Source organism: Balaenoptera musculus, chromosome X (assembly GCF_009873245.2).
Source record: "Balaenoptera musculus isolate JJ_BM4_2016_0621 chromosome X, mBalMus1.pri.v3, whole genome shotgun sequence".
Classification (NCBI taxonomy): domain Eukaryota; kingdom Metazoa; phylum Chordata; class Mammalia; order Artiodactyla; family Balaenopteridae; genus Balaenoptera; species Balaenoptera musculus.
Window position 1 is genome coordinate 13,580,379 of NC_045806.1, and position 21,951 is coordinate 13,602,329.

Here is a 21,951-nt window from a genome sequence, read left to right on the forward strand (position 1 = left end):
CCTCAGTTCATGCTGCCCTCTGTCACCTAATCTCATATGTCAGCCTCTGACTCTTTCTTCCTGCTTCCCCCACTGGCCTCTTCAAATCCGTTATCCTCGTCTTGGACAAAAATCACCTTAAAAAACACGATGTGATCCTCCTGCTCCCTTGATTGAAGCCTGTCCCTCTCTGCCCACTGCTCCCGGCAGGTCACCCGCGGCTCTCGGGGCGCCGGTGTCGGGCCCCTGCGCACCCCCGTAGCCACAGCAGGCCCCGCAGAGCTGCCCAGTGTTTCCCACACAGTCAGTGTTCTCTGCGTGGGAACCTTACTCTGCAGCCTCGGTCTTGCCTTCCGGGTTTTCTCCTTTGTCTCAATTCATCTATGCTTTTTCTCCATTGATAACACGAAGTGTGAGAACTTTCTAATATTTCTTGTACGTGTGAGGTTTCCATTTTTTCATTCTTAAAAAGCAGTTCATTGCTCGTCCGCTCATTTATCCGTGAGGATCAGCTGGAGGGATGGGCGTCTGATCTTTCTTGGTTTTCCATCCCAGAGGCAGCCAGTGTGGTCTGTTTGTTTTGTATTATCCCGGGAATGTTTTATGCGTATATGAGCAAATACAAGTATTCTTATATATCTAATACATGCAGTATACCTTTACCTGGCTTTAGGGAGACTGGTTTGGGAAGTGAAATATCCTTCCAGCCAGATCCCACTTAAAAATATCTTTTATTTTAAACCAAACACACTTACTTTTTTTTTTCCACACTTACTTTTTAAACCCAAAGCATACGTGCTGTGATTTTTTTTTTTCTCTTTATGGAAGGATGAACTTAACAGTCTTTTGGGGGCAAATTCTCAGTACTTGCTGCTCTTCTTATTTCAAAGACAAAATAATGACAAACAGAATTTAGAGAACTTTATCACCGTGCCATTCTAATTGGGGGTTTGGCTATGTTTTCGGTGAAAGTTTGCTGATGAACAGGTATAGGAGGAGATGTTAGACATCGGTAGCCAGCCACTATATAAATCTAAGAGTCTGCAACTTGAAAAACATGTATTTAACTTAGTTGTCTCCTTTTTCCCCTCATTCTCACTCAATCTCAATTTCTTGCCATGCCCCCCTACCCTGCCCCATAGGTACTTTTGGCCAGAGACGGGTATCATCTGCTCCTTTGGTCCTTTTGGTGTGGTTCTAAATAGCAAAGACCGTGTCATGGGTGGTGAAAGAAATGAATACCCCCACGCTCTGTTGGAGTGGTGTTGGCATAAATCCGGAGAGAATTGATAGTCGCCACAAGTGAATTGTTCATTCTAAGAGTTTTGATGGGAACAGGGAGAAACAGTCTTTCTGGGAGGCTGACACCGCACTGAGAGAACTTTCTGTGGTGGGAAAGCTATTTTATAGGTAGACTGGACCAGCATGCCAGGAGGACAAGGAGAGTAGAAACTAGAGATTATTGTGGCGAAGGATTGGGGTGGGATGGAGTGAGGTGGCTGAGAGTTGAGTCATAAGGGAGCTGGTGCTCCGAGTTTGGAGCAGAAAGAAGCAGGAAGCAAGTAGGGCACACCAGGTCCTGTCCCAGCCTCTGTGGTTCCCTTCCCTAATGCTCAGCCCAGGGAGATGACCTAGGAGGTAGCCAGCCCGTGGCGGCTCTTTCAGGGTCCGGGACGTCCCTAGCAAGGCATCATTTGGCCTGTGTGTGGGTTGGTTTTTTTTTTTTTCAGTAGGGCCTCAGGCCTTTCCCCCTTACTTTGGAATCTTTCCCCTCGCCCTTTTTCTGCGAGCTCTGACTTTGCCCCCTGTGAAGCTCCCCGCGTCTCCTCCAGCACCGGGCCACTTCCACTAGTCCTCAGGTTGCAGGCCGACCACGTGCCGTTCTCCCGAGTGGGTGGAGCCCAGACACCGCCTAGTGATGATCTCCCTCCTCACTAGGCGGCAGCCAAAGCGCTCCAAGATTTTGGTTGCTTGTTTCAGATTCTGCAGTAAACACCATGCTGTTATTTTATTGGATCATGGGCTGTGAGCTTTCAAATACTCTTGTTCTTCAGAGCAATTAAAAATTTTTAAAAAATGTAAAAAATTCAAAAGATACAAAAGGGTACAGAGAGAGACGTATCCTTCCCACTCTTTCTCCCAGCCATCCAGTTCCCCATCCCAAGGCACTTGACATGACCCATTTCTTTTGTATCATTAGAGGATTATTTTATGCATATACAAGTGAATATAGGTATTCTTATATGTAATTATATATAATATATGCAAAATATATAGTTCCACTTTTTTACATGTGTGGTAGCATACTATACATCTGTTGTGCACTTTGCATTTTTTTACTTATCAATAAGCTTTAACAACAGTCTGTAAGAGTACATAGAGTATGTCCTCATCTTTTTGGTTTTTTCGAATGCATAGTATTTCCTTGTGTACATCTGCCAGAAATCATGTAACCAGTCCCCTCTGATCAATAGCTAGAACTTGCAATCACAGTGTTTGTATATATGTAGGAATAGTTCCTAGAAATGGAATAATTGGGTGAAATGGCTACACATTTTAAATTTTTGGTAGAGATTTTCAAATTGGAGGCGGTGCCCATTTACACACTTACTAACAATGTATGAAAGTGTGTATTTTCTCATACCCATGCAAATGCAGTGTGCTAAGAAACTTAGGGATCTTGGCCAATCTGATAGGTGAAAAATGAAATCTTGGTGTAGTTTTAATTAGCACTTCTTTTGTGTGGTCGAGAGGAGGTCCTGGGCCCCTGATGCCCTTGGAGGAGGTTAGGGACCCCACTTCCTTTTGGTTCTGGAGTGCCCCAGGCCCACTGGCACTGACTTCTTGTTTCTACCTTTATGGCAGTAAAGTTGAATTAGTTTATGGCTAGAGATTAGGGCTTGGAAAATTTTCTTTTTTAAGGATGGTAAATGTCAACACAGTGTGTGTATGTGTGTGTGTGTGTGTGTGTGTGTGTACCTCTCAGCATTGCTCAGACAACTAAATTCTCTTCCTCTGACTGAAATGGAAGGGTGAGGGGAAAGGGGGGAGGAGGAGGAGGAAGGGAGGGACAGCAGGGAGGGAGGGAGAGGGTATATGTGTGTTTGCCTTTGTGTGTAACAGGAAGAACTGGTTTGATGAAATTTATCGGAATGCACGTGACTTGTTCTCGGTTTGACATCTTGTTTTACCAGATTCACTCCCTATTTGATTTGAAACCCTAGATGGAGTTTGGTCATCTCCTAAGGGGTGAAAGGTTGATGTGTTCTACTTCCCCGAATCTACCTAGAACACACAGATATCCCAGTGGTCACTGTTATTACCACAAAGAGGTCCTATTTTTCATAGTATCCAGCCTCTTTTTCCTACTTATTTCCTTCATCTGCTTATAATTCTTATTCAGATTTTCTATCCCTTATTTTTGAAACGTTTTATTGAATTATACTGAAATTTACTTTTCTCAGCCTAAATCTTTTGTAGCTGTCGCTTATGGTATTCCTCAGGTGCTCCCCATGTACCCACACTTCTTAATGATTAAAGTGATGGCAGTCACCTGGTTTCTTCGCTGGGAGACACTTCTACGTGAAAGGCAAAAATGTTCTGTGTTATGAGATAAGAAAAGTAAAGAGATACTGGATCATTGAAAGAAATGTGACTCTAGGATATAAGAGGAGGGTGCCTGGGATAGAGATTGAAGGATGTTTATGGGACAAAGATATTGATTCAGTAAATATCATGACTGATTGGGGTGCCGCCTTAAGGCCTTTCGGAATCCGTGCTTAGAGGCGGTGGGGAGCGTAAGAATGGTAGGCTGGTACACATTAGGATTCTAGCGTCCATGTGGTTAGACAGGTTGGTTAGATGAAAGCAAATAAGCACATTTTATTTGTGGGGTCAGTGTTGCTTTTCCACCCCAGCTGTGAGCATTTCATTAAAGGCTTATGGTGTCCAGAACTTTCCTGCTAGTAGCTAGGGCCCACACTGATTTGGTAGACAGGGTGCCTCTGAATTAGCCTCTTGGATATAGCTGAAAACACCCAGTTAAACTCCTGGTGTCAGAGAGTACTTTGTAAAGCTGGAAAGGAGTGTGGTGTTTGTTTCCTAGGACCCTTTGGTCTCAGTAGATAGTGTGGTGTGAACAGGAAAGGCTCCCTTACAGGGGCACCATTTTACCCCTAAACGCATCAGTATCCCCCGATCTCAGGGCAGCAGGCGGTGTCGTGCTCCCGATCATCTGTCCCAGCAAGAGGCACTACTGACAGTGTGCTTCTCTGGACCCCGTGCTGTGCCGGCCTCTTCACTAGTCTGTGCCCTTTCGTCCTCCCAGCAGTCTTGATTGCAGGGTAGACTGCCTGCCAGATTGTGTCCTCGACTCATCCATTGGGAAGTACTTACTAAGTGGCCTCTATGGGTCAGCCGCCATGCCAGCGTGCCCTGAGGATGACAAACATGGTCCCTGCTGTCGAGGAGCAGTCGAGCGGGGGAGATGGATGGGAATCACATGATCCTGCCTCTGCGTGTATAATGGAAAACTGACAATTGCCCTGAAGGCAAGAGAGCAGTTGGATAGCATATAACAGAGAAATTGGCCCTGGGGCTGGAAAGTGAAGGGAGGCTTCCCTGAAGAAGTGATGCTGGACTGAACTGTGAAGGAGGACTCGGAGTTCACCAGGCAGGGCGGGATGGTGCTGGGAGGTGAGGAGAGGGGTGTCTCACGCCCCAGGAAAAGTCTGGACAAAGGGCATGCTTCACTGTTGACACCAGAATCTACTCTGACTAGCTGAAGCAAATAAGGATTTATAATAAGGGGTGTGGAGGGCCTGCCAACTCTTTGGAAGGACTGAAAATTCAGACTGTGTTCTGAGATTGCAGGAACAATTCCCAAACCCCACAGCAGAACTGGTGACTAAGGGAGCCTCGCCTCTGCCGCGAGCAGAGCTGTGGAATGGGGTGACTGCTGCCCTAGCTTTCGCCCTGGTGCCCCACCTGCATGACCAGGGCTGGCAAAGTGAATGCTCTGTTCCCTGCCTCTTTCACCGTGCGACTCGGTTCTTCATCTGTCTTCCGTGGGCGTGTTTAGTGGAACCTGACTCCAGCGTGGCATTCTAGCAGCAGAGGTGTTCAGAAGGTGTAGTTTTTACGTAGCCGTTGTCTGCAGTGCAGGGCGTTATGCTAAGAGGGGGTGGAGCCCATGTCTAGAGAGCCCTTGTGCCATGTGTAGTATGGAGTACTGGAAGAGGGCTGGCGTGGCTGGAGCCTGGAGTGGTGGGGATGTGAGGCCGGAGAGGTAGGCGGGGAACTATTGGCTCAGAAGTGAAGTAAGTGACCATCCCAGATTTGAACCCAAACCTGTCTGCCTCCAGAACCTGCACTCTTGTTGCACCTCCAGTCTGTAGCCTCACTCTCTAAAGCCTTCCATGGATTCAGCCTGAGTTCTTGGTGCATCTGTTTCCCAGCTGACCTCAGGCTGCCTTGAGTGTTAAGGGGAGGACAGTGGGGAAGAGACAGGCAGCCTTGACCTCATCAGCAAGGATGGGGCTGGCACGTTAGTGTAATAGCACCGGAAGCCCGCAGCCTCATCCAAGGCTCCTCTTACTGCTGATTTCTTGCTTTCTCCTGCTCTTCCCCTCTAAGCAGAGAGCAAAATCCTGACAATCGTAAAGGAAAAATGCCCTTCTGAGCAGGAGATCTTGGCTCCTGGTGGAAGAATTGGAGACAGTGATTACTCATAAGCATTTCTTTTGTTAATCAAAGTAGTGTTAGTGCCACATACTAAAATAACAGCGCAGTGATTAAATATCTGTATTGTATGGCTCTCTACAGGATTCTTTCCTGATGCGAAAACATGCCAGATGCTTATAAGCAAAAGTTATGTGAGAAATAAGATGGTGCTCTGTCTGTATGATTTAATAGTTCACTGGCCAAAATCTACAACTAAACTAGGTAATGGAGGGGTAAGTGGAAGTATAGGATATTTGTATCCTCAACTCAGATCCTCAATCTGCAGAATTGCGACAGTATTTTAGGCATTACAGTGACGTTAGTTCTTAAAAGGAAATGGTACATGGCTAAAGGATGGATGGATGGTTAAGAGGGGGGAACCACAGAGCTCGCTGAGTGAGTACACACTCTGGACTCCGTTCATGTTCTGGCTCTACCATTTACTAGGTGTGTGGTCTCGGTAAGTCACTTCCCTTCCCTAATCCTCAGTTTCCTGTTCTGCAAAATGGGACTAATGGGACCTACTTTGCAGGGTTGTTGTGAAGATGAAAGTAGATCCTGTGTATTAGGTGCTTACAGTGTCTGGCACGTAACGAATACATGTTATCTGACATTCTCTGATGTCTGTGGTGATCATCTAAAAAATTTAGTTTATCATAATAAGCAGCAACTGTGCATTGCTCATTAGACTCAGAGATTCCTATAGTCTGGGCTTCAGCCTTCTAAGCTGTTGAGATTAGATCCCTAAGTAAGTTTGGCAGTATGTGATTAAAGGCATCTTTGTGAATTTATTTCCATGAAGAAACTGATAAAGTTGAATTGCTTTGTTAGGATTTAATTGTAACTAACTTTGCTACAGGTAAAAACAGAAGTTATTTATTGCAACTTCCAGCGACTCTATAACATTTTAAAATAAAAAGAAAAAAAAAATTTTCTTCCCCCTCTGATTTCATAGGCAAGGGAGGGGGCGCAGCCTTTACACTGCTGGGTGACAGTTGTTTGGCAAGTGCATCTAAACTTCAGCTCCAGTCATGATAGGAGGGCTCAGGTTAACCGTTCTGTCTATGAGTCAGAACTGGCAGCTTGTCCCATCATTTGTTTATTTGTTCACTCATTTGCCAAACGTCTTTTGAGTGTTTCCCATGTGATAGGCACTTTTCTAGGCTCTGGGGTATAGCTGTTATCAGAATAGACAAAATTTCCTGTCCTCATGGGCCTTACGTTAGAATGAGAGCGAGGTGGGAAACAGTATAAATGAGGCTATAGAGTATGATACGGAACAGTGGAATGTGAAAAACAAAATTGCAGAGCTCCACCTCCTTCTTTAGCTCCTTTCTTCATTCCTCATTTCCCAGTTTTTCCCAGTTTTACCACAGCCCTCTTTTCTCTTTACTCTGTACTTCCTCCCTGAGAATCTCCTATCAAACTCATATTAACCAAGCATAGAAAGACGGCTGTAAAGATGCATCCACATGCTGTCCCTGAAGGTAGTCTTCGTGAGCAATCAAATTAGAAAGCTATTTGGGCTCAGAGCGGTCTCAGGTCATTAGGTGGTCAGATTACAAAAGGAAGATGGCTTCATGCTTCGTCTTCAACGCAGGAGTGGCTGTGCTGTTGGCGCTAGGCAGGTGTGCCTTTTCTTTGGGCCTCGCTTGAAGGGTAGGTTGGTTAGAGTAACAGCCGCTCTAACAAATACGCCCCGCATTTTAATGACTTCCCACAGCAGGTCTGCTTCTCACTCATCTCACAGATTGGCAGGCAGCTTTCCCCCACATGGTGATTCAGGCGACAGGGCTGCTTCTGTCCTGTGGCTGTGCCGCCCCTTCTCAGTGGGCTGATGGGGACAAGCATAGAGGAGGACCACGGGGTGCTAGCCCTGCCTGGCAGTGGTGCAGGTCGCTTGCGCTCCCACTGCACTGGCTAGAACTCAGTTGCATGGCTGTGGCTAATTGCAGGAAGGGCTGGAAAATGTCATTACTGGCTGGGCAGCCACTCGGTGACACCCGTACACCAGGCATGTAGGGCGTGAGTGGTCAGAGGACAACCACCATAACCCCACATAGAAGCACGGCTATCATTTGCTTCCCTGACTCTTCTTTTTTCTCTGCCCCATGACGGATCAATCCCCAGATCTTTCTGTAGGCAGCTTAATTGTCACGTGGGCTATGGTCTAGTCTTACCAGCCTGTGAGCCAGTCTTCCCCTTTAGGGTGGTTGAGTCTTTTCATATCTTTGCTCATGAGATCATGCTTTGATCAGTGGTCGCAGTATGGTGTTCTTATTTCCAAAAGGTCGTTGGCAGGGGAGGTGTCCTCACAGAGTCACTGTGGGCTTGCTAGGAGGTTTTGCTCCCCCAGACGGTTTGCTAAGGCACCAAAAGGACTTTGTTCTAACAAAGATCATCGCACCCTCAGGTGAAATGGCTGGACTCTAAGGCAGCATTGACAGGAGGCCTCCAGGGTGGGGTTATATTCTAAACAGAAATGTTCTGTGGTTGTAACAGTACACACCCCCTTCTTAAGTTCTCCCTGACAATGCCTCCTTGCAATTCGTACTTTTCAGCTATGTTTGATTTTAAGATACTTCAGGGGTAAATGTCACCTTTTGGGATTTTATTAATAGTATTACTTTTTAATGAGTCTTTTGAAGTCTCTTTCATTATAAACAGCCTGTATTCCCCAGAGATAACAAGTTGCAGTGCCAGATATTTGCATTTCACTTGAAACAAAACCAAGGGTTTGAATGTTTTAAATATAAGCAAATCTAATTCTCCTGTGTCTAGAGGAACTGTATAATGAACCATATGTATGAGGCTTAAGCACACAGATGCGGAAGATTCTCTCTCTGTCTCTCCTTTTCTCTCTCTCTCTCCCTCCTTTTATATTTTCTTAAAAACGCTGGTAGAGCTCAAAATTGGCACCAAGTAGCAAAAATCTCCACCCAGCCAACCAAACCACTAGAGCTGGAGTGGAACTGGGGCGCCTCTTGGGTGCACACGGAGGTGGGGCTCTCCCTGGTTACGGCTTCTCCTGGGAAGCCCAAGGCTCCATCGTTCCCCCGCCCGCGTTTCTCAGTGCCTCCAGTCTTTGCAATTAGACATTCTCTCTTAGGTGACTGATTTCAGGTCTTTGATTGTTATGATTGTCTTTTGGGTTCATTTCGAGGAGATGGCCCCCTAGCTGCTGCCAGAGAGGTCCCAAACCGCTGGAATGGGCCTTCATGTGGTGGGGGCCCTATGGCTTTTTTCTCTTACTCCCCTCATAGCCCTCCCTACCTCTGGGCCACCGTGACCTCTGGCCGGGGTTGCCGATATGGCCTTAATTGGTCTTCCGACCTTTAGTCTTCCCTTCCATTCTCCTCACTGAAGTGATCTTTCTGCAGCTCAAATCTGATTATTTCATTGGCCTGTGTCATACTTATCTGTGGCTCCTGATCATCTTCTAGATACAGTTTAAAGCCCTTAACCTGGTGCACCTGAACCTTCATGGTCTGGACCAGGGGTCCCCAACCCTTGAGCTGTGGACCGGTACCGGTCCGAGGCCTGTTAGGAACCGGGCCGCACAGCAGGAGGTGAGCAGCGGGCGAGGGAGCGGAGCTTCATCTGCTGCGCCCCGTCGCTCCCCATCGCTCGCATTGCCGCCTGAACCATCCCCCCCCGCCCCACCCCCCGGTCCGCGGAAAAACTGTCTTCCACGAAGCTGGTCCCTGTGCCAAAAAGGTTGAGGACCACTGGTCTGGACCGTCTTGAGGCAACTCCACTCGCATCTCCTCTGCACTGGCAGCCCATTCTATCTGTATGTAGCTCAACCAAGCTACTTTCAGGAGATGGCTATTTTCTGGCATTTTAAGGTGTCTTTGCAAATGCTGTTCCTTTTGCTTGCCTTGCCCTGCATGTTTTGTAGCATTGCTTCTCAGACTTGAGTGTGCTTTGCATCATCTAGAGGGCTTGTTAAATTGCAGATGCCTGAGCCTCACTCCCAGACTTGATGATTCACTAGGTGTGGGGTAGGGCCTGGGCTTCTGTATTTCTGACAAGTACCCAGGTGATGCGGATGCGGGCGGTCGGTGGACCAACTCCCAGCCGCGGAGCTCTGGAGTTCCCTATCTCACCGCAGCTCACACCTCACTGTTTTGCGATTGCCCATCTTTCTCCCTCACTGGACTCTAGGCTTCCTGGGAAAAAGAATGTGTTTGACCATCAGAGTATCCCTAGTGTCTAGTGTCTGGGATGTTGGTGATGTTGAATAAGTGTCTGTGAATGAATGAATGAATGAATGAGCAGGTCAGTGTTTCTGCAGCAAAGTTCACATCGTTTGGCTTCTTGTAGTATAGATCAGCTTTCTTTTGGAATATTTCGGCTTCAGGGAATGTGGAATGTGATCCGCCCCTTCCACCTGTCTCTGAAATCACTCACTTAATGAATAAGGAACTTGAAACTTCTCCATAGAGATCAGACCATGGGACCGACAGGGACGTCTGTTGATAGATCTCAAACTTTAAAATATGAAATGGGGACTTCCCTGGTGGTGCAGTCGATAAGACTCTGCTCTCCCAGTGCAGGGGGCCTGGGTTCGATCCCTGGTCAGGGAACTGGATCCCGCATGCATTCCGCAACTAAGGAGCCCGCCTGCCGCAACTAAGACCTGGTGCAACCAAATAAATAAATATTAAAAAAAAATCAAGTTGTTCTTTAAAAAAAATAAAATAAAATAAAACATGAAATGGACTCATAGGCTTTCTTTCATTACCTGCAGCATAGAGTAGTGTTTTTGCATCTCTTTCAACATAAGACATACCCCTGAAGTTGTTAGAGCCCGTCAATAAGTGGCCCCCACCCGACTTTTATAGTGTCTGTGCTGAGCCTGCTAGGGGCTGTGTGCAGAATGAAGGCTTAGATGATATGGTTCTTGCCCTCCAGGTCGAAACCTGAATGAAGATATTTAACAGCACTTTAAATGTTCAAACTGTGTGATACTTAGCATACTTATAATAAGGATTCATATTTTCTAAGATGCTCAAATCACTTGGTTTATCAAACCAATTCAAAACATGCAGTGAGGAGCAAGGGGAAAGAGATGGGGGTAGGTTAACACGTTTCGTGCAGGCCGGTAGAAGGGCCGCACCAGGTACAGATTGCCCGGTGTTCACATGCCCTCTCTCATTGTTGGAAGGCACTTTAAAAAAAAAAATTTTATTTATTTTTGGCTGCGTTGGGTCTTCGTTGCTGCGCGCGGGCTTTCTCTAGTTGCGGTGAGTGGGGGCTAGTCTTTGTTGTGGTGCGCGGGCTTCTCATCGCGGTGGCTTCTCTTGTTGCGTGCAGAGCATGGGCTCTAGGCGCTCGGGCTTCAGTAGTTGTGGCTCGTGGGCTCAGTAGTTGTGGCTCGCGGGTCTAGAGCGCAGGCTCAGTGGTTGCGGCACACGGGCTTAGTTGCTCCGCGGCATGTGGGATCTTCCTGGGCCAGGGCTCGAACCCGCGTCCCCTGCATTGGCAGGTGGATTCTTAACCACTGCGCCACCAGGGATGTCCTGGCACTTTTGGTTTTAAGGAGCAAGAACTCTCCTTGTCAGCTTAAGTTTTCTTGAGAAGGAGGAAGGGGTTGGGGTTCTCATGGGAATCCCAAGAAATGAGAGACGAGGATTGGCCCTGTGGTCCCCAGGAATGGGAGTCCTTGGTTATTCACGTTTGTTCTGCCATGAACAGACTTGGCCCTAGTTGAGTTTGCTTCACTGTCCACTTATCTTTTGGCTGCCAGCAGCCACCCTCGCCCCGGACTCTTTCTCGTACTTCCGTTCCTCACAGGTTCTGCTTGTGCTCAGTTCTTGCTCCCTTGTGACTTCAGGTCCCAGGTGGCCTTGGCTTGACACCACCGCCCTGCTATGCATCTGCTCAGGGTCTGCTTTCTCTGCTTGTTGATCTTTCTACTTTTTATCCACATCCCCAAGAATGAGCATCTGGCCCAGCTTGTTCTCGCTAGAGAAAAGCTTTCTATGCCAGAGCATCCCAGAGGCCAGCAACTGTGAGCCCACCCACACTTACCTGGACTCAGCTGGGGGAGACCGGGCATGAGGTGGGCCATGCTGTGCACATGTGGTTCCAGACCCATCTTCTTAGCCAAGCTGGGGGTTGGGGGCAGGTAGCGCCTCTGCAGTGGCTGTGGGCCTGGCAGGTATGTCAGAGAGTCCTTCGGGGCCGTGGGACTTGAGGATGGGTAGGATTTGAGTGGGCTGGGATCAGAGGAAGGGTGGTCTGGGAAGAAGACGCAAACCTGACCCATGAGGAGAGAGCATGTGGGCTATCAGAAGCCTGCTATGAGTGACCAAGGAGGAGGCTGGATTATAAGGGCCCTAAAAGCCAGGTGGAGGAGGGGGATTTGTTTTATTGGGCAACAGGTCATCCTGAAAGCTTTTAAGCAGAGGAATCAGTCACTTTCTCCTGTCCATTCCTGATTCCTGCTGTCAGATTAGACTTGAGACCTGCTAAGAGACCACTGATGCCACTTAGGGGTCAAGTAATGTGGGAGAGGAAATAGGGTGAGCAGATGGTTATGGTATGACACTACCAACAGCGACTGGGTATGGCAGCTTCGGTTCCAGGTGCGAAGGAGAGTGCATTTTAGGGGAGTAGAAGCTTCCATGTCAGCCCCAGGGAATGCAGCAGGCAATACCTAGCATGGAGATTTTGGCAACAGATTAAAAAAAAGTGGGCACTTATTTGCTGACTGCAGGGGTTCAGTGAAGGATATGGGCATGTCCCTTAAGCTCTCTGAGCCTCGGTTTCCTCATCTGGGAAAAGGATACTAATACCTGCTGTGTCAACCTCTCAAATGTTTGAGGTGTGCTCAGGTGAGATAGGGGTGTATGAAATGCTTTGTAAATTTCAAAACACTCTATGAATTTAAGGCATTAACTACTGGATAGTGACTTTCAGGGCATTTAAAAACGGTTTGATTTAGATTTAGTGGAAACTCATCTAGTATGCAAACTTCAAAGATGGCATCTCAAGGTCATATCACAGCTCAAACTTTTTACAGAGTTGTTTCTTCTCTGAATGGCATCAGAGGAGAGCCAAGTGTTCCTGGGAAGAGTTACTTCCAGAATGTGGTGTGTGTTTGTTGGGGAGGTTGAGGCAGGGGGTGGAGATGGTCTGCTGTCTTTTCCGGGGATAGTGAGTAGAATACCTCCTAATGATTAATTCCTTGGTAGTGTGTTCATTCAGAAGCAGGCACCTTGATGGGTATTAGTAGTAATACCTCTCCCCTTCTTTCCTAGTCTCCTTTTATCTTAAAGGCTCACCCTCCTTGTGTTCACCTTTTAGTTCCATGAAGGTGGCCCTTGGCAAGTAGCACCTTAGCCTTAGGGTAGATGGGAGGGATGCAACAAAGCCCTGTGCTGCTCCTTCCAGAATCACCATTTTTGCTTCTTTCCCCATTGCTTAGCAGAGCTGTTTTCTCCTGCACTACTACTCTGGTTCTCTGTATCCTTAAATTCTCAAATTTGGCTTGCATGCCCCCTAGTGGCAGGTCGGATGCACCCCTTGTTACCCTGTTTGTTGTGGTACCATGACAGCCCATCTTTGCACTCAGCTCTATTACTAAGTAGAACCCCCAGTTCACAAATGTGGAAGGAGAGGTTTGGTGATCCTGACTTGCCACTCAAGTAGGACCTGGGGACGTGGGACTTGATTCGGAGCTTTTGATTCCCAGATTTATACAACGGGAATGCCTCAGAAAAAAAGATGGTGTGGTTATAGCTGTTCTAGATTTTAAAAAAATGGTTTAAAAAGAATCTAGATTATCTTACTATCTACTCAACTAATTTGAAAGGATCAAAATGTGGTGAATATTTGAAGAAAAGAACGATTGTATTTTTTCCCCCTTCATCACATTGGAAAATCTTTTGTCACTCACCCAGGTGTTCAGTATTTCATGCTCAGTCCTGTTAACAACTTTGGGAAATACAAAAGAAAGGTATAAAGCATCATGTCTGACCTTCAGAAGTTTACAGTCCCATTAAATTCTACTCACAAGGTGTTTAAATTCATTCCCTTGAGGAAAAAAATAATTATAATGCTTGGGTTTAATATTTCTACTTCGTTTCACAAAAGACAGATTCTGTGAGCATCTGCTTATTGATTTCTTTTTAAAGTCCTTTTCAGTGGAGAGAGAACTGCAGGATAACAACAGTAGTTACCCAGACGAACCCTGGAGGATAACGGAAGAGCAGCGAGAGTATTATGTCAACCAGTTCCGGTCCCTTCAGCCTGATCCGAGTTCCTTCATTTCAGGTAACAAAGTCTGGCCGGTGAGAACACGGGTCCCAGCTCACTGTCTCACATAAATAACAGCGCCCATCTTGAGAAATAGTCCACATAAAATGAGTACAACAACCTTCTATGATTTCAGTTTGTTTTTCTCTGAGGTTGAATGTCTCATCAACTATAAACCATGCAGAAAAACACTTGGCAATGATATTGGGAAAGTTATGTTTCCGTTTCAAAGGGGGGGGTTAAATGGGAATTTGGAGCATCGTGGTTCAGATCCTGTGCCTTATTAGCTGGAGCAGTTCCTGAAATGAGTGTCGCACCTTTAATTGTGTACTCATTATGTTGGTGTTACAGCAAGGACATAGTGTAGCCTCCCAAAGAGTTGCTGTCACAGGTCTCTTTATGTTATATACACCTTAGAGTTCAAGTTCATGTTCGTTTTCTTTGGCTGCATTCTTTCTCCTTTGGTTTTTCTGAGAGAAAATATGGGAGGAAAATTGGCCAGCATTTTTATGTCCACATGTTAGTTCTTCTGGGTTATCTTCAGAAATACATATTCCTATTGAGTTCTCATGCAAAATTCAAGCTGAGAGGAACTGATTTAACTCCCACGTGCCTACATTTCACCCGGCTGAAGACTAGACAGTGAAATAGTAGAGTCTGGAAGACAAATTCATAAAACTTTCTTTTTATACTTCAATTGTGAAGAATAACAATATGTCCTTGATAATTGTAACCTGACATATTGCAGTGTGGACTAAGATTAATTTTCTCTCGTGAAATAAGGTGCGTAGTTGAAATATACCTGTATAAACACAGATATCATTTTCTGGTTGGTGGCAGTGGCTTTATTTGAAGGCAGAATATTGTAGATACAAAAAATTAACGTTGACGACATGATTTAAAAAAAAGCAGAAACCCAGATTGCATTTATTGACCACTTGCTAACTTTACCCACTGCTTAAGTGAGTTTCTTCACAATGTATGCAGATATTTAGCCAAATACAAATAGGTAGCTGTTAGGAATGTTTTTATTTTCTTTTAACCTTTTCATTTTGCAGAATTTCAAATACAGACACAACTCAAGTGGCTAGTATAACAAACTCCTATGTACCTATCACTCAGCTCTCACAATTTGGTTTTATTTATACCCTCTCTGAGCCTAGGTGGTTCTGAAGCAATTACCAGGCTATTTCATTTGAAAATATTTCAGAATGTATCTGTAGAGATAAGGCCTCTTTTAAAAACATAACCGCAACTCATTAGCACATTAAAAAAACCCCACAAATTACTTAATATCAAGTCTTGTTCAGATTTCCCCAATTGTCTCACAAATGCCTTTTTAAAAAGTTTAGTTTGATCAAGGTCAGGAGAGGTTCATACATCGCAATTAGTTGATGTCCCTTTTTAGAAAGCATCTGTATTTAGATGTAACTTACATACTCTAAATTCACCCATTTAAAGTGTACAATGTTTTTAGTGTAGTATAGTCACAATCTAGATTTAGAGCACCTCCCCCCAGTAAACCACCTACTTATTAGCATTTATTCCCCATTCCTGCTCTCCCCAGCCCCCAGCCCTAGGTTACCATTAAACTACTTTCTCTCTCTATAGAGTTGCCTGTTCTGGGCTGTTCATATAAATGAAATTGTATAATAAGTGTTTTTTGGTGTCTGACCTCTTTCACTTAGCATAATGTTTTTAAGGTTCATCCATGTTGCTGTATGTACCAGAGCTTCATTCCTTTTTATGGCTGAATATCATTCCATTGTATGGATAGACCACATTTTATTTATCTGTTCATCAGTTGATTGACTTTTGAGTTGTTTTGGCTGTTAAGAATAATGCTGCTGTGAACATTTGTGTACAAGTTTTTGTGTAGATGTATGTTTTTATTTCTCTTGGATGTATACCTAGGAGTGGAATTGCTGGATCATAGGATAACTCTGTATTTAACCATTTGAGGACTAGTCAGACTGTTTTCCAAAGTGGCTGCACCATTTTACATTGCCACCAGTAGTGTCTTACTCCACATCCTTGCCAACACTTGTTTTTATCTCTTGATTGTAGCCGTCCTAGTGGATGTGAAGTGGTATCTCTTTCTGGATGAAGAATGGCATTGAGCATCTTTTCACGCTCTTACTGTCCATTTGTATATCTTCTTTGGAGAAATGCCTATTCAGATACTTTGCCATTTTTAAAAAAAAATCGTTGAGTGGAAAGAGTTCTCTGTGTATTCTAGACACAGGTTCCTTATCAGACATATGATTTGTAAATATTTTTTTCCCAATCTGTGGCTTGTCCTTTTATTTTCCTAATGGTATCTTGCGAAGCAAAAAAGTTTAATTTTGATGTTCAGTTTATTTTTTCTTTTGTTGCTTGTGCTTTTGGTGTCATATCTAAGAAACCATTGCTTAATCCAAGGTCATATTAGTTTTGTTTTATTATTATTATTATTGGCCGCACCATGTGGCTTGTGGGATCTTAGTTCTCAGATCAGGGATTGAACCCAGGCCCTGGCAGTGAAAGCGCAGAGTCCTAACCACTGGACTGCCAGGGAATTCCCTATGTTACAGTTTTATTTCTTACATTTAGGTCTTTCGTCCAATTTGCATATGATATGGGGTAGGGGTTCAAATTTATTCTTTCACATGTGAATATCTAGTTGTCCCAGCACCATTTGTTGAAAAAACTATTCTTTCCCCCATTTAATTGTTTTAGGTTCCCTGTCAAAATTCAACTGACTGTAAGTGTGAGGGTTTATTTCTTTACCAATTCTGTTTCACTGATTTGTATGTCTAGCCTAATGCCAATACCATACTGTCTTGATTATTATAGTAAGTTTTTGAAATTGGATAGTGAGAGTTCTCCAGCTTTGTGCTTTTCAGTTTTATTTGTTTTGATTTCAATTTTTAGGGATTGTGTTCTTAAAATTTAATTTTTTACTTATATAAAATATTAACACAGTCCTAAAGTTGACTGTACAAAACAGGCTACATTCGAAGAAGTCTAGTTCCTGTCCCTATCTCCTCTACCCTGTTCCTTCCTTGTTCCTATAGGTAAACATCTTGTTTAATGGCTTATTTGTCTGTTTTTAAAAATAGAAGCAAATACGTGTATGCGCATATCTCTATATATGTGTGTGTGTGTTCTTATCTCCATATTTTCTTAGATAAGTGGTAGCATACTACTTATTCTTTCCTCCACCTTGCTTTTTTCACTTAACAATATATTCTGGTGATTACTCGGTAGTCGTATGTAGAGATATTTCTCGTTTCCTTTTATAGATTGTGTGAATGTGCAATCATTTATTCAGCCAGTTCTTTATTGGGATTACTTCTAGTCCTTTGCTATTACAAATATTTCTCTTGTAAATAGCCTTCTGCATATGTCTTTTTATATTTTTGTTAGTGTATCCTTGGATAATTTGGAAGTGGGATTACCGGGTCAAATGTGATTTTGCAAAACACCCCTTCTTTGGGGTTGTGCCGTTTTGTCACCCCACCAGCATTGTATGAGGTGCCTATTTTCCCATAGCCTTGTTATCAAAACACGTTATTGAACTTTTGTATTTTTCCCATCTGACAGGCAAGAAATCATGTCTTTGTGTGGTTTTAACTTACAGATGTCTCACGAACAAGGTTGAACATTTTTTTTCAATATGATTAAGAGTCAGTTGCATCTATTTCTTTGAACTCTCATAGCTCAATCAATTTTTACAGTGGGTTACTGGTCTTTATTTTTTTTTAAAGATCTGTATATATTGGATGTATTAACATTCAGTCACTGATGGATCAATGCTGGGGGTAGCTGTAGTTTACTGGGCTGAGAGACCCCTTGTAAGAAAAAGTCTGGATTCATGGTTTTGATCTTTGACTGCTGACAGCTTTTAAGCCTCCCTTCTACCTCTTCTGCCCCACCTGTGGCTCTCAGGTGGATCTGAAAATGGCTGGAGAGAGCAAGGAAAGGAGGCTTGTTTGGGGTTTCTCTGTTGCTTGGGGGTGGGGCTGGGGCGAGGGTTCCAGCTCCCCATTTGAACTTCTGTCAGCACCGAAGGAGGGAGCACTCGGGCTTGCTCAAGTGCTCCTTCTCTGACCTTGTTAGCCGCCATCTTCCCTGTGGGCGCCACCCAACCACTCTGGGACACCGTGGGCCGACAGTCTCTCTCTACTGTGTGAAGACCAGGCCACTCTAGCTGTGGGTTTGAGCCTATTATACTTTGAAGAAAGGAGATCAGGAGGGAAAAAGAAGAATGAAACTAGGGGAGAATGCCTTTCTATGTATAAAATAGCTGGCAAATGGGCTTTCAAGACATTTCTGACAAATGTTTGACAAGACAAGGAGGCTGCATGGATGGCCAGCAGTCCTGTGTCAGCATGATTTCCAGGGTGCTCTTGGGGAGAAGGCTCATTCGTTTATAGGGTACTTTGTCTTTGATCCTTCATCTATCAAAGGAAAATAAGTCTGCCTTAGGGTCCACTATAATCCTTTGTTTCAAGGCCAGTTAGAAGTCTGTGATGGCTAAGGAAAGACTTTTGACTTTATCAGTTTAGAATAGAGTTTAGGGCTTTGATTTGAGTGTTCTTTGTATTAGACTTGAGGCTTTTGAATTGTGAAACTGTTTTGAGAGCAGAAAGCATAAAAATTTCAATCTCAATAAGGATTGGGTCTAAACATTTTAAGTGCAATTGGGACTTGAAGCTACGTAACATGTAAAATGGAATGATTACCTGATTTCCATTGATACTGGTAAATTTGCAGTGAATAAAGAAAGTAGCAAGAGGTTCCTGGATGCGATTCTTGAAGAGCCACCAAGAGATCTTAAATCTCACTGAAACGCTTTCCCAAGATGTCTGTCTTATCTCTAGTATGATGAGATTAATGGTGTTAGTTTTTCTTCTTTTTGCTGTTTCCTACCATGATCGTGTATTACTTTTGCATCCGTTCATTAAAAGTGCTCGACAGATTTTTACTTTGATAATTTTGATAGTTATCTTTTGAATTTTTAGTAAATTTTGCAGATTTTTGGAAATACAAAGAAGGAATTCATATAATTTTCATGTCATAATAAGTATTATGTCGTTAGTTCTTTTGCCCTATTCTAATTTACATACTCTTTTAAAAGCCGTTTGTATGTTGCTTTTAGCCACACAATTCGTAGTTGCTTTGATGAATAATTGTTATATTTGTGGTTATATGGTAGGAATTGCTGAATGAAAAAAATGGTGATTCATTTACATGTAAATATAAAAGCTGCTCTAGATAAGTAATTCATGATTTACTTAAACAATGGCTCTTGACAGGTTCTGTGGCCAAGAACTTCTTCACCAAATCAAAGCTTTCCATTCCAGAACTCTCCTATATATGGTAAGTACAGTTAATGCCTCATAGTATCATACTGTTATCCATAGCCATCCCTTAGCTCCTACTTTTGCATTTTAAAAGTCTAATCTTTTGAATTTTTTAAAAAACAGACTAAGAGAATGAAAAGAACTTAGATTATTGTTGCTGTGAAGATTAAGTAAGTTATATGAAAAGCACAATGAATAGTGTCTGGCACATACTACGCACTGTTTTAGCTCTTATTTAAAAAGCAATTTCCTAATTATTATCCTCACCTAGATGCCTTTTCAGTCTAAGCAGTTGTGTGAGCGTATGAGAATTTCCATCTTGTGTGTTTTATTTTCAGATTTTTCTACTTGATGTGGTGTAAGTGACCAGAGAACCTTGAAAAGCTATTCTTTATAATATTTTATGAGGCCAGGTGAACAGAAGTTCCACAAATATTTTGGAATTAAGTTAAATTTGACTCTTCTCGCCGCCTCTGAGCTTCGTAAATTTGGCTGGTGTTTATCAGCTGGGCCCTGGTTCAGACTTGCACATGTGGCGTGCCCGGTGCTTTGCTGCTGTGCCGGCTCCATCCCCAGCTCCAGAAGGGCTGTGCTGGTTGGTCCAGATGTTTGCGTTTATGAAAACGCTCTGTACCTCTGTAAACTCCGGCTGCGTGTGGGCTCTTCTTCCTCAAGACTGGGTGGGAGACCACGCTGTGATAAATATATAATTAAAGTATTGGAATATTTATGTAAAACTTTTTTTCATGAGGATTTGCAAAAAAATTATAATAGAGTTTAAAATTGCTTGTCATGTTTTGTACATCATATTGGAAAACTATTCCACTGACACTTGTGAATGCCACTGTATCTGGGATCCTGAGCTGAATTTCGGTTTTTCGGCAACATATTCTAGCATAAAAAAAAAAAAATGGCAAGCCTTATTAGGCTTTAAAGCTAGGAAAAAAGAGAAACTATCATTTTGTAAAGAATACAGTCTGTTTTGGCAGAATTCCCAGTCTTAACATTATCGGCATGAGGGTTTCTATCTTTTTGTTGAGACATATCCATGTAAGCTTTGTGGGATTCTCTCCACCCAGTGTTTGAAACAGTTCCCTGGCTCCTCACCTTGGGGAGCTGGTGCTTTCTGAGTATTCAAGGCGGACAAGGATGTGAAGGGTCCAAAGGAAAGTTCCGGAGCTTACCTTCCATGGTTTTTCTTTCAAATAGTAACCCCCTTTCTACTATGATTGTATATGCCTTCTCGCTCTGCTTGTCCTAACACAAGCGTACTCGTCTCTGTACACCTAAGAGACTGGTTGAGCTTATGGGGTCTTAGTTACTTTGGCAGATAGGTCTCTGCTTTTCAGTGGGAAACAACGGCTGAAGCAAAGATAAGCCTTTTCAAGCCTCTCCCTTTCTTCCTTTCTATCTCATCTGGTTCCAGCCTTCCCTAGTTGCTAGTTTTATCTGAAAACATAATTCAACCAGTATTTACTGAGCTTACTTGTGTTTTCCCAGGAGGGAATTCTCAAGCAAAGTTTTGATACAACATTTGCGATTTGAAAAGTTCAAGGTTTTTCCTTAAAGCTGAAAAATGAAGTGCTTGTATCTGAGCTTGGGTAACTGAATAACGGCCAGGACACCCTGAAAGGGCAGGGCCAGCCCTTCCTCTGACTGTTTCGAGAACCAAGTCCGGGGCTCTTCACACAACGCATTTACTGAATGAGTGTCAACTAAGTGTGAATTGTGGGCATCGTTTTCCTTTTCCTCCCATAGTTTTTTTACTTGTGTACTCTGTTGTAAAACAGATCTATTGGAGAATCGGAAGAATTTAAATTTTTATTTATAAAGTGCCACTCATGCTAGTGGTGTCGATTTTTCTTCCTCCGTGTGGCCCCCTGAGATTTTATATGGGTTTGGGGACCCTGCAGGGCCTCCACCAGAGAGCCTGGGAGTCGTGTTTGCATGTTTGAGGCTGAGTAACTTTCCCTCTGAGCCCCGTGTTAGGCGCTCATAACATCTGCTATCCTTAGGGAACTGAGCGATGCTGACTGCGATGGAGCCCTGAGCCTGCCAGAGTTCTGTGCTGCGTTTCATCTCATTGTGGCTCGGAAGAACGGCTACCCACTGCCTGAGGGCCTGCCTCCAACTCTGCAGCCAGAGTACCTGCAAGCAGGTAGTGCCTCATCATAAATCCTAAACCTTAGGCATTTCCTTCCAGACCTTGGAAGAGAGTTTTGTTCCTTAAGATGTTGTCCAGACACTTTGAGGAGTCCTTTGTATGTGCAGTTACTGTTCATTAACTGATATTAGACTCTCACAACTTATAATGTGAGTCATAGGGATGATCTAGCAAATGTGAGCCATCTTTTATCTCCATTCTAGTACTGTCTGGATGGATTTGAACCAAAGTCACTTAACCCTTTCATGAAAATTGTAGACCAGGCAACTACTGAATCCCCAGCTGATAAAAAGATTAAGAGGAAGATCTTCCTATAGAGCCAATGCTGCCTTGCCATCTTTAGGCCCATCCCGGTGTCCCCGAGTGGCCTTGGGCAATGGAATGGACTAGGAGTCTTGTACCTAACGAAAAAGATTAAAAATTACATGCAGTGAAATGTATGAAAGGCTCCGATCTTAAATGTACATTCGATTT

The 21,951-nt window shown here is 43.9% G+C and overlaps 1 protein-coding gene across 3 annotated transcripts in view; it reads left to right on the top strand.

Annotated features, from left to right (window-relative positions):
• Positions 1-21,951, top strand: part of REPS2 (RALBP1 associated Eps domain containing 2) — a 228,487-nt gene that overhangs the window by 94,051 nt on the left and 112,485 nt on the right. For all 3 annotated transcript variants that reach the window (XM_036840950.1, XM_036840952.1, XM_036840951.1), the window contains exons 6-8: positions 13,845-13,983; positions 19,266-19,329; positions 21,329-21,471. In XM_036840950.1, coding sequence (XP_036696845.1) covers positions 13,845-13,983; positions 19,266-19,329; positions 21,329-21,471 — 346 coding nt within the window. The remainder of the gene's footprint in view (positions 1-13,844; positions 13,984-19,265; positions 19,330-21,328; positions 21,472-21,951) is intronic.